This window comes from Eschrichtius robustus, chromosome 9 (genome assembly GCF_028021215.1).
Source record: "Eschrichtius robustus isolate mEscRob2 chromosome 9, mEscRob2.pri, whole genome shotgun sequence".
NCBI classification, from domain to species: domain Eukaryota; kingdom Metazoa; phylum Chordata; class Mammalia; order Artiodactyla; family Eschrichtiidae; genus Eschrichtius; species Eschrichtius robustus.
This window is the reverse complement of record NC_090832.1, coordinates 117,605,844-117,618,784: the sequence shown is the minus strand read 5'-3', so window position 1 is coordinate 117,618,784 and position 12,941 is coordinate 117,605,844. Positions and strand designations below refer to the sequence as shown.

General features: G+C 47.8%; 2 protein-coding genes across 2 annotated transcripts; one reads left to right on the top strand and one right to left on the bottom strand.

Moving 5' to 3' along the window:
* Positions 1-626: 626 nt before the first annotated feature.
* Positions 627-1,577, top strand: OOEP (oocyte expressed protein). Its single transcript, XM_068551588.1, has 3 exons — positions 627-789; positions 984-1,163; positions 1,498-1,577. Exons 1-3 carry the CDS (start codon positions 627-629, stop codon positions 1,575-1,577), a joined length of 423 nt encoding a protein of 140 aa, XP_068407689.1.
* A 9,278-nt stretch (positions 1,578-10,855) lies between these two features.
* On the bottom strand, positions 10,856-12,637 carry KHDC3L (KH domain containing 3 like, subcortical maternal complex member). Its single transcript, XM_068550860.1, has 4 exons — positions 12,469-12,637; positions 12,147-12,326; positions 11,309-11,877; positions 10,856-11,020 (listed from the first exon to the last, which is right to left on the bottom strand). Exons 1-4 carry the CDS (start codon positions 12,635-12,637, stop codon positions 10,856-10,858), a joined length of 1,083 nt encoding a protein of 360 aa, XP_068406961.1.
* Positions 12,638-12,941: the final 304 nt, after the last annotated feature.

Sequence of the window (12,941 nt, the reverse complement as noted above, 5' to 3'; positions counted from 1 at the left end):
GTTATACAACTTTTTTAAATGTGTGAAATCTTTCACAATTTAAACTTTTAACTAAAATTAAGAACATAGGGGGGAAAATGTGCATCAACACTCGTCGTCTCAGGATTTTGGCAATAAACGAGATTTGTCTCCACTTGCTACGTTTCTAGAATGACCACGTCTGGCGTCTGTATTTTAAACACGACGCACTTGTTTGAATGATTCTGAAGCGGTAACGAACCAGAGGCAGGAGATGAAAGAGAAGATGCAGATTCCACGAGCCCGCCCTCGGCCTGAGCCGCCTCGGGCGGAACCTTAGAACCTGGACCGGGCACGGACGGGACCCCGCTCCAGCCAACCACACCGTCCATCAACCCGGGCGCCTCGGGGCCGGGCATTACCTGACCGGGCGGCGCCTCCGAGAGCCACCGGAGTACCAGGCGGAGGAGAACGCGGAGCGACACCACCGCTCGCCGTACGAAGAACCCAGTACACGCCGGAGCCCGCGCCCACGGGGCAGCCCGGGAGCAGGGCGCAGGCGCACTGGAGGGGGCGGGGCCGGCCGCTAGCCGTAAAGGGCCCGACTTCGCGCCTCCACAAATCCCGCGAGAGCTGCTCGCCCCTTACCCGCGGCTGCCGGTTCGAGCATGGTCGACGACGCGGGCGCCGCCGAGGCTCGGGGGGACGGGCTGTTGGGGTTCCCACTTCCGCCGCCACGGATTCGCTCCCGGCCGTGGTGGTTTCCTGTGCAGGAGCTGAGGAACCCGCTGGTGTTTTCTTTGGAGGCGTGGCTGGCCGACTCGATCTTCGGTGCGCGACCCGGGGCGTGGTGGTGGCCCCCCAGTCGGGAGAGGCCGCCGAGCCGCGCTCCGCAGCCCTTACCGGGCGCGCGGGCAGCGTGCGATGCGCGGTGCCCGGCTTCCTGCCCTGCCCGTCCCGTCCTCTTCGGGCCGGCTCCTCCTGCCCTTCGCCGTGCCCCGCTCAGTCTCTCCTTTCGCGTTCAGGCCCAGACCGAGCCGTGGTTCCGGAAATGGAGTGGATGAGCCAGGCCCTGCTGACGGTGGACACAGTTCACGCCGGGAAGTTGGTGGAAATCACCGTCTTCGGGCGGCCGGCTGTCCAGCGCCGGGTGAAGAGCGTGCTCCTGAGCCTGGCGTCGAGTCACCGGGAGCAGCGCGCCCGAGGTGAGGGGCATGGAAAACGTGCGTGGGGAGGGAGCCACGGGGAGCCACCTGGCCGTACCTGGCCTCCTCCCAGCCTCCGTCTTCCCCAAACTCCCAGTATGCTACACGTGGTCCCTGGGCATCCCTTGTGGGTGGAGTCCAAGCAGGACCCTGTGAAAGTAGGCTGAGATGCGATGCGTTCAGGCCCCTCACTGCCCGTGCCAGCCTCAGCTTGGTCGCGCCGCTGTTTCCAGGTCCTAGGTTCAGAGCTTCCACCCCGAGAAATGATACTGCCAGCACACACCCACCCCCACGAAGGAGTAGTTTGAAACAGTGAGCATTTTTCCTTCTCCAGCTGAGAAGATGGAACGACTCGAGGAGTTCTTGAAGGCCCAGGCACCAGGTCCCCAGGTCCCCCAGCGTCCTGTTGCATAAGTGTTGTCAGGAACATGAGAACAGTTCTCCTTCTGCTACTAAAGTTCAAGAAAACCACATATCCTTAAATCTATGCATTAATTTTTTTCCTGTATCTTGATGGATAGTGGTTTGATTATTTTGCTGCAAATGTGAGTTTGTAGTGCCATTCTAGTAAATAAATGAATTTCCTTTTTTCCAATGTCATAAAGATCTTGGCTCACTCAAAATTAAGCAAATTTATAAAAGATTACCTCTTCATTCATATCTTGATGTGAGAGGCTGATAGGTGGTGAGTTTATTTTTGTTTTTTTCTTAGTTTCCTTAGTTTTGAAACTACTAACCCTTTTATGATTTTATGGTCAGAGTCAGGCCCTCATGCACAGGGGGCAGAAATGAAGGGTCAGTCTGCTTTGGGTTTCTTTTGCATCATTTGTTCTCAAACTTTAATGTGTGTAAGAATCGCCTTGAGAACTTGCTAAAACACAATTTCTTAGCCCCTTTTCCACTGATTCTGATTCAGTACATTGGGCCCATGAATATGCATTTCTAACAAGCTGTTAGGTAATGCCAGCGCTTCTTCTCTGAGCCTCTCACTTTTAAGCTGGTGTTTGGTCCCTGAGTAGCAACCAGTGGGCCCGTGTGTTTTCTTGGAGTGGGGTCTCTGACCGTGCACGTGGGTGGGCATTCCAACATGCAAGCTGAGGCGATCAGCATTCATTTTCCTGGTGCTGTGATTTACCAGAAGGAGCCACGGTAATGGGCAGCTTGTGCATTGGCAGGTCGCCTTCCAGCCGGCTGTCTCCTCTGACCCCCTCCCCAAGCAGGTGTCCTGCATGGGCTGGGTTGTTTTTCCATTACCCTTTACAATGCTATGACCAATCTGTGCAAAACAGTTCCAATCCCATGCTGCTTCCACTTTCAGGAAGCAGAATTCTTGGAGGAATGATTGCCAAGAGCTCTGTGGCTTTAGACACAAAGTTGGAGTTGATTTAACTCAGGCAGTTTCTTCACCCCTTAGCAGTAATGGATTCTAGCCGTTTGCAAGGATTTTAAACACACAGATACACAAATCTTTGATTACAAGGGATATTGAACGTTATTCTACTTCACTTCACATTTCTGTTAAACGCTTTTATACATTTTTCTTTATTCATTCCTGTCATTACTTCTTTCAACGCTGAAGATAAGGGTTTTTATTATCTGTAAAAGCTTTTGTAACAAATAATGGTCCGTTACAACCAGTACTGTCCACCCCTTTGCTTCTCAAATTTTTTGCATACGAAAAATTTTTATTGTATGTAGTTAAACCAATTGCTGTTTTCTGTGTGATTTTTTCCCCCTCATCCTCATGTTTTACATTTAAGCTTAGAGTGCCTACTTTTTCTCCTTTTGAGGAAATTTGATGAATATTACTACAGGTTTTTCCTGGTGGGATTTTTACAAAATCATGGAATATTTTTGACTGTTCAACATTTGGAGGAAGAGGATTATGCTTAATACTTGTCCAGTTTTCCAAAAATTATTCAAAACTAAGTTAGTAAATGATCCTGTTCTCTATCCTTTATACACGTTAACATATTGAAGTCTTAACCCCCAGTACCTCAGAATGTGACTGTATTTGGAAATAGGGTCTTTAAAGAGGTAATTAAGGTAAAATGAGGTCATGTGGGTGGGCCAGTATGACATTTTTTAATAAGAAGAGGAAATACAGACACAGGTACGTGCATACACAGAGGAAAGACCAGGTGAGGACACAGCAAGAAGACGGCCGTCTCTGTAAGCCAAAGAGAGAGGCCTCAGAAGAAACCAAACCTGCTGACACCTTGATCTTGGACTTCTAGCCTCCAGAACTTTTAGAAAATAAATATCTGTTGTTTAAGCCACCCAGTTAATTATTTTGTTACAGTAGTCCTAGCAAACTAATGCAACATTTAATATCTAAAAAGGGTAGTTGCTCTGTCATTCTAACTTTCAGAATTTGGGAGTAATATTAGCTGTATATTTATTGATAAGAGCTTGTATCACATACCAGGCCCTTGAGCTAAGCACCGAAGTAGGATTCTTAGAGCCTAAGTAAATTGCTGAGATCACAGAGCTAGGACTTGGGGGTGGGTGAGATTTGAACCAAAACGTTGATTCTAGGATCTTACCTCTATAATATACTTTCCCACGTGCTTTTATTTTTCTCCACAGCTGAATTTCAGCTCATTCTCTTTGTGTGTGTGTGTGTGTGTAAGTGTGTGTAAGAGGAGTTAGAATACACTTAATTTGTTAAGACTACACAGTATTTGTTATTCTATTGAGGGACAAGACAATGTTTTTTTTCCTAACAAGTTGCTAAGATAGAAGTATCTACTAGTACCACACTGAAAAATAGCATTGTTGATTTTTCTGATGATAAACATACTTACATCCTTAATATTTTTAAATAAGGCAATATAAAAGGTATTAATTACTCAGAAAAATCTCACTGCTCATATGGTCCTTTCAAGTAGCTTTCCATTACTCCAAATATTTCTCTATAATTTTAGTAAACATTTTATTTATGTATAGCATTCCATTCATACTAAAACCATGTACATCCACAGTGTGAAAAGATTCATCAAACAATACAAAGGGGACACATGCATGTAGCCAGCAGCCAGAGAAGAAAAGATATTACCAGCACTCCAGAAGCCCCCATTTGCATCCTCCCCAAGGATAACTACTGTTGTGACTTAACTATAAATGGACTCAATCTAAGATTTGTCCATGTTGCCAGCAGTTGTAGTTCCATTGTATGAATAAACCTTAATTTAGTTTTCCATCCTGTTGATGTACACTTTGATTGTTTCCTATTTGGACTTACAATGAATAGGGGTACTATGAAAATTGTTGTACATGACTTGGGGCATGCATATGTGCATTTCTCTTGAGTATATGTCTGGGATTGGAATTGCTGGGTCATAGGACGTGCATAAGTTCAAGTTGCCAAGGTGACTGAACCAGGTGACTTTCAGCAGTGTATGAGACTTCGAGTTGCTCTACATCTTTGTCAAGAGTCTATTTTTATTTTGGAGAATTTAGGTATTAGTGCTATTGCGCTGCAGTTTTAAAAAATGTAATCACTTAACTGGTTCCATAATATAAAGTTGTGACTGTACAGTTCGCTTTCTTTTTTAGTAAACTTATGAGTTGTGCCACCATCAGCAGAGACCAGTTTGGGAACATTTTCATCACTTCACAAAGTTCCCTTATTGCCTGTTTGCGGACAGTCTGCTGGCTGTCTCCACAAAGTTGCCTTTTCTGAACATTTAAGATAGGTAGAATAATATTCAATGTAGTCTTTTACATCTGACTTCTTTATCTAGTTGGACTGCCTCTGCTTTTTGATTGGGGGATTTAATGCATTCTAGTTTAATGTAATCATCAGTATGATTGGATTTCTGTCTGCCATTTTGCTTTGTTTCCTATCATGTCTTGTTTTTTTCCTCCATTTTATGGTAGATAAATTTTTATATACACTTTTTTTTTAAGATTTAATGTTATTTATTTTTGACTGCGTTGGGTCTTCGTTGCTGCTCATGGGCTTTCTCTAGTTACGGCGAGCGGGGGCTACTCGTAGTTGTGGAGCATGGGCTCTCTTAGTTGCAGAGCGTGGGCTTCTCATTGCGGGGGCTTCTCTTGTGGAGTACGGGCTCTAGAGTGCAGGCTCAGTAGCTGTGGCGCACGGGCTTAGTTGCTCTGCGGCATGTGGGATCTTTCCGCACCAGGGCTCGAGCCCATGTCCCCTGCATTGGTGGGCGGATTCTTATCCACTGCGCCACCAGGGAAGTCCCTGTGTACACTTTTTTTTTTTTTTAAACATCTTTATTGGAGTATAATTGCTTTACAATGGTGTGTTAGTTTCTGCTTTATAACAACGTGAATCAGTTATACATATACATATGTTCCCATATCTCTTCCCTCTTGCATCTCCCTCCCTCCCACCCTCCCTATCCCACCCCTCTAGGTGGTCACAAAGCACTGAGCTGATCTCCCTGTGCTATGCGGCTGCTTCCCACTAGCTATCTATTTTACATTTGGTAGTGTATATATGTCCATGACACTCTCTCACCCTGTCACATCTCACCCCTCCCCCTCCCCATATCCTCAAGTCCATTCTCTAGTAGGTCTGTGTCTTTATTCCTGTCTTGCCACTAGGTTCTTCATGACCTTTTTTTTTTTTTTTCCTTAGATTCCATGTATATGTGTTAGCATACTGTGTTTGTTTTTCTCTTTCTGACTTACTTCACTCTGTATGACAGACTCTAACTCCATCCACCTCATTACAAATACCTCCATTTCATTTCTTTTTATGGCTGAGTAATATTCCATTGTATATATGTGCCACATCTTCTTTATCCATTCATCCGATGATGGACACTTAGGTTGCTTCCATGTCCTGGCTATTGTAAATAGAGCTGCAATGAACATTTTGGTACATGACTCTTTTTGAATTATGGTTTTCCTGTGTACACTTTTAAAGTGATTTTTTCCCCTTTGTTTTGCCTTAGGGATTATAAAAATCTTAACTCATTATATTCTGCTTCAGATTAGTGAAAAGGAGGGAAGGAGGAAGGAAAAACAGTTGAATAAGTGGAGACACTATGTTCTTAGATAGCAAAGCCAAGTGTTGCATATTTGTGGTCTGTTCTTCCCAGAACTCAGTGCAATTCCAATCATAGTCACAACCAGTTTTTAGGGGCTGAGGCTGTAGGATGAGAGTCCTTAAAGTCTGATTTTACATGTGCTTCAGAGGGACCCGAGAAGGCTATAATAAGGTTTTTTTGGGGGGGGTTTTTTGGTTTTTTAAAAAATAAATTTATTTATTTTATTTATTTTTGGCTGCGTTGGGTCTTTGTTGCTGCGTGCGGGCTTTCTCCAGTTGCAGTGAGCAGGGTCTTCTCTTTATTGCGGTGCAGGGGCTTCTCATTTCCGTGACTTCTCTTGTTGCGGAGCACAGGCTCTAGGCATGCGGGCTCAGTAGTTGCGGCTCGTGGGCTCTAGGAGCACAGGCTCAGTAGTTGTGGCTCACGGGCCTAGTCGCTCCACGGCATGTGGGATCCTCCCAGACCAGGGCTCAAACCCGTGTCCCCTGCATTGGCAGGCGGATTCTTAACCACTGCACCACCAGGGAAGTTCTATACTAAGGTTTTAACTAGGCTCTAGTAAAAATTCTGATGAGGTAAATAGGGCAGATGTGTATTAACTAAACCAAAGTACGCAGGTGGACATAACAGAAATAGCCTGTCACTTAATGCTCCACAGCTATGTTCCCAAGATTTCCAGAGAACCCATAAACAGCTGAAATTGTATTCTTTGATACCTTTAGTGAGCACACTCAAAGACACTGTCCACACTAAATTATTTGCTGCCAACCAGTTTACCCTGCCCCCAAAACATGTAGACAGGATTCGCTCTTCTCAAACTGCCTGCGGTCTTCTTTCTTGCTTACAAATCCTGCTCTTGTTTTCTGACGTTTCCTCATGGTTAGACCTAGGTTATATATTTTTGGCAAAAATACTGGGTAAATCATATTGTGTCTTTCTCAGAGCATCACATCAGGAGGCACATGGTTGGTTTTGTTTTTTCCCCACTCTTAGTGATATTTTAAAAGGCCTTGTTTTGATTAGAAGTGTGGAGTTGAGAAATTCTGATGAGGGAAATAGTGCCAACCTGGTGTAAGTAAAGTGGAGTGGCAGGAGGACCTGGGGGAGACTGTCACGTGTGCTCCACAGCTGAACCCAAACGTTTTCCACACAGTCTGTCAACAATGAACCTTTTTCTTTGGTGCCTCTAGTCAGCCTATTCAAAAAACTGTTCAGACTTCCCTGGTGGCGCAGTGGTTAAGAATCCGCCTGCCAATGCAAGGGACACGGGTTTGATCCCTGGTCCGGGAAGATCCCACGTGCTGTGGAGCAACTAAGCCCGTGTGCCACAGCTACTGAGCTTGCGCTCTAGAGCCCACGAGCCGCAACTACTGAGTCCACGAGCCACAACTACTGAAACCTGCGCGTCTAGAGCCCGTGCTCCGCAGCAAGAGAAGCCACTGCAATGAGAAGCCCACGCACCACAACAAAGAGTAGCCCCCGCTCGCACAACTAGAGAAAGCCCACACACAGCAAGGAAGACCCAAAGCAGCCAAAAATAAATAAATAAAAAATAAATTAATTAAATAAAAAACCATTCAGACTGACCTCTTCACTAGCCCTCAAACATTTTACCTGCAAAAATGTACAAATAAGAGTCACTGTTCCCAGAATTCTTTAGTTTTTTTTAACTTTAAAAAATTGAAGTATAGTTATTTATAATATTATTATTAGTTTCAGGTGTACAACAGTGATTCAATATTTTTATAGCTTATACTGCATTTAAAGTTATTTCAAAATAACGGCTATATTTCTCTGTGCTGCATAAGAGATCCTTATTGCTTATCAATTTTTAAAAAATAAATAAATTTATTTATTTATTTATTTTTGGCTGTGTTGGGTCTTCGTTGCTGCGCACGGGCTTTCTCTAGTTGTGGTGAGCGGGGGGCTACTCTTCGCTGCGGTGCGTGGGCTTCTCATTGCAGTGGCTTCTCTTGTTGTGGAGCATGGGCTCTAGGCGTGCAGGCTTCAGTAGCTGTGGCACGTGGGCTCAGTAGTTGTGGCTCGCGGGCTCTAGAGCTCAGGCTCAGTAGTTGTGGAACACGAGCTTAGTTGCTCCGCAGCATGTGGAATCTTCCCTGGCCAGGGCTCAACCCTGTGTCCCTTGCATCGGCAGGCAGATTCTTAACCACTGCGCCACCAGGGAAGCCGAGGAAGCCCACTTATCAATTTTATACATAGTAGTTTGTATCCCTTAATCCCACCCCCCTATCTTGCCCCTCCCACTGCCTTGTCCCTACTGGTAACCACTAGTTTGTTCTCTGTATCTGTGAGTCTGTTTCTGTTTTGTTACGTACATTCGTTTTTTTTTATTTTTTAGATTCTACATATAAGTGATAACAGTATTTGTTTTTCTCTGACCTATTTCACTAAGCATAATACTCTCTAGGTCCATCCACATTGTTGCAAATGGCAGAATTTCATTCTTATGGCCAAGTAATATATCACTGTGTGTGTATACATATATATATATACACACACATATATACATATATATATATACACACACCACATCTTCTTTATCCATTCTTCTGTTGATGGACACTTAGGTTGCTTCCATATCTTGGCTGTTGTAAATAATGCTGGTATGAAAATTGGGATGCATGTATCTTTTCCATAGGAGACTTCTGTAGTTTTTGCCTTCGTTCCTTGACAACTTCCATGGACGGCCTTGGGCCTCAGTTCCCAAACAGAATCTTCCTATCTAATCTCCATCTTCTTTTAATGGGTAAAATACACTCTTCTGTATATATGGTATACATGTCGTTTAAGGAATAAAATGAGCACTACAGCATACCTTAATAGAATAAAATCAATATTTTGGGAAGCCATCTGTATACACCTTTTCCCTCAACTAATTTTGTATGCATTTTAATAAATTGCAAGACTGCCGATTGGACAGTGAGTAGGTTAGCCCTCTCAGATATTAAAACATTGTATAAAGATACATAGTTAAAACAGTGGGGTAGATAGAAAAAAATAGAAAAAATGATACACATGGACGTAAAATAGATTGCTAATCTTGAGTTTGGGTGAGTATAGCGAAAGTAGCTTTCGTACCATGTAGTACGAAGATAACTGGTATGGCTATTTTGTAGGGCAGTTTGGCAATATAAAATCTGAAAGGGGCTCATTCTTCAACCAGCAGTTCCACTTCTAGGAAGTTCTCTTAGGGAAATATTCCAACGTGGACTCAAGGATGCACGTAGAAATTCAAGACAGCAGTTTGTAATTGAGTAATTGGAGAAACAGACTAATCAACCACTAAGGGAAGGGCTAAATCAAACTGTACCCATCCTGAGAAAAAGCAAGCTGCTAGAAGAAGGAAAAAAAAGGTGTATACAATTACGTCAAAGTGCAAGTTAAACTGTTACTTCCGTAAGACAGTAAGCTTGAAAGGGCAGATAGGAAGGTCTGGGGACTTTGATCTGGGTGAGAACTTGGACGTCACTGGTCCATGCCCTGCTTTGAGAGGAAACTAGTAAGGTTTTTTGTTTGTTTGTTTTTTAAAATCAACACGTTATAGGCATAAGGAATTTTACCTGTCATCACACCTAAATGCTTTTATTTAAAGTTCAGTCTCCTTTTCTTTGCTCATCTTCAACCAAGGATGTTTACTGTATCTTACCATTCTCTTTCATAAAATCATCTCAGACATATCTATGTGTGCATATGTAGGGTATTTTAAACCTAGTTTTGGGATAGTCACAGAGACTCCTGAATGTTCCATTGGTTTGCTACCTGCTGCTCAGTAATCTTTCTTGTAAAGGACAGAATTTGATGTTCTGGTCATGTGGGTACTACTTAGAGGGGGGAAAAAAATCAAGATTGAGTCTTAATTCTACTCTGATGTAGCCTCAATTGAAACTTTGAGTCTGCATTGATTTTGAGTCTAAATGTTTAAGGTTCACTCAGCCTTGCCTCTTCTGAAAATAGTTAATAGCCTATTTGTAAGTTCAGCTTTGCATCTTTATTTCCCTTGTTATAAACTAAAGGCTTACTCAGAATTGGAGTGATCAATACTGGTGACCAAAGAGTCTACAATAGACATACCACTCCCTGCTCTTTAAAATTAGGTTTCCTTGGATTTTTAAAATGAAAATTTTCATAGCACTAAATTGACTTGTGCTATTTAAAAAAAAAATCCTAACACCCAGCTGTTAACAGTTTACTTCTAGCCAGGGCACCAGCATCCCAGCCAGCAGCCAGGAACAGGAAGCCAAACTGACAGAGATGCTACTTCTCTCTATGGTGGTACTCAGTAGTACAACATGTGAGTGTATCAAGTTAACATGTTGTACATCTTAATTTACACTGTATTACGTGTCAAATATATTTCAATTTTAGAAAGTGACAAGGAGGGCTCCCCACTGCTGCGGTTACTAGTTAGCAGGGAAGAGTCACCAGCACTGCTTGTGTCTCGCTGGCTTCAAACATCACCGGAGGTCGAGTGACCCGGGCAGGACTTGGAGACGACAGCTGCGCTGTCCTGGCCATTTCAGTTTTCCCCTAGTTGCCAGCAGTTGCCCGAGCTGGGAAGTCTCTGCTTGCAGCGCTATAATGCACCCACCCGTGAGGCCCGTTGAAACCAAGTTTTCGCATCCCTTGTCTCTGAGTAGAAATATCTCAGGCTTGGAAGTGTTTCCCATGAGGACGGACTCGACGGCCCGAGAGGTCCCTCACCTTGCAAAGCCAGATGCGCGCGGTGAAGGAGCACAGGGGAAGCACCTGCCCGAGGCGCGAGAGACTGCGGCCCCGGGCGGCTAGAAAGCCAAAAGCTCTCACCTGCCTCTGGGTAGAAAGCCGCCTGGAGCAGATAATGGCTGCTGGAGCGACGTGCCTGTCTCTCCCCTTCCCCTGCCAATTAACAGACGTTAGGGAAATTCGATGCTTTATTAGAACTCTTTAGATTCGTGTTTGCAAACATTTAACAGGGAGTGGCGGGGAGCGGGGAAACCAAGAACCACACCATTCTTTTCTCAGCTTCTGCAGCAGAACAGGGTTCCAGGAGGGGCTTCCACTTTGACCTTGCCTGGCTCTCTTGTTCCTGGGCCCGAAACGCATTCAGAACCTGCTAACCGGACCCTGGATAGCTTCGGGGAAGCTCTGGGTGGCCGCCTCCCGGGCCGCGCCGGGGGACCGCTGGGTGGCCGCCTCCCGGGCCGCGCCGGGGGACCGCTGGGTGGCCGCCTCCCGGGCCGCGCCGGGGGACCGCTGGGTGGCCGCCTCCCGGGCCGCGCCGGGGGACCGCTGGGTGGCCGCCTCCCGGGCCGCGCCGGGGGACCGCTGGGTGGCCGCCTCCCGGGCCGCGCCGGGGGACCGCTGGGTGGCCGCCTCCCGGGCCGCGCCGGGGGACCGCTGGGTGGCCGCCTCCCGGGCCGCGCCGGGGGACCGCTGGGTGGCCGCCTCCCGGGCCGCGCCGGGGGACCGCTGGGTGGCCGCCTCCCGGGCCGCGCCGGGGGACCGCTGGGTGGCCGCCTGCCGGACCGCGCAGGGGGACCGCTGGGTGGCCGCCTGCCGGACCGCGCAGGGGGACCGCTGGGTCCCGGCCTCCCGGGCTTCGCCGGGGCACAGATGGGTCGCCGCCTGCCGGGCTGCACTGGGGGACCGCTGGGTCGCCGCCTCCCGGGCAGGAGGCTTCTCAGAGCCTGGAAGAAGAGCAACGAGAGGAGGTCGCACCTGTGTCCCACATACTCTCCACATAAGGAGTTATCCCTTCGGGCTGCAGGGGTGGGAGCCCGGAATCTGAGAGTACGAGGTCAATTTGCTCCTCTGGATCCCTTGCAAAGAGGAAACCCTCTTCCAGTCGAATTAAGAGGATGAGACCGCTGCCCCGGCACAGCCAGGAAGCACCAGAATCCCTCCCAAGGAACCCGGGGCCTGCCTAGGGTACCTTTCATTGTTCCCGGCCCCGTACTTTGCGCCCGGAGTTGGCGGTGATAGTCAGCCAAGTTCATGATCATAGTGGATACATCTTTCTGGTAATAAGGCCGGCCAAATATCAAGATCTCAGCCTCGCCGTCCGGGTCCCACTGATTAACGTGAAGCAGGGTCTGCGACACACACTCGACATGCGGGATGTGCTCTCCGCCCAGGCCTGCGCAGGAAGCAACGAGGCCCTGAGCAGTGGGGCCTGGGAGGGGAGGCAGCGGGGGGCCCGGACGCGAGCCAGAGCCGCGAAGAAGCCGCCTGGGCGCGGCCAGCCTGGGGCCTCGGCCTCACCGCTCGGGCCCGCTCACCGAAGATTGCTTCCACCAGCCAGGCCTCCAGGTGAATCGCCCTCGGACTCTTCAGGTACTCGGAGTGAAACCAGCAGGGCCGCTTGGTGAGGTTACCGAGCACCTCGAAGAGCGTCCCTTCTCGCTGCTCCAGCTGGACGAGCGTCGGAAACCGCTTGGGGGCGGCCATGCCGCGGCGAGCCTCGCAGGGGGCTGTGGGTCCGCTGCCAATCGCCGGCCGCGCATGAGACCCGCCGCCGCAAGTGCCCCCGGCCTTATATGCAGGGCTTTCGGCAAGCCCCTCCCCCACCCGCGCCCTCCCCATTGGACTCCAGGCCTCGCCCCCGAAGCCCGCAGCCGGGGCTTCTTCCCCGGAAGGCGCAGCTGCGCTGGGGCGCGCGCCCAGGGCGCTTTCGCTGGGCCGTAGCATCCGCATCCTGCCGCTTCCCCGCGCCCCAGGCTGGAGGCCACAACCGGGAAGCTGCGGAAGCCGT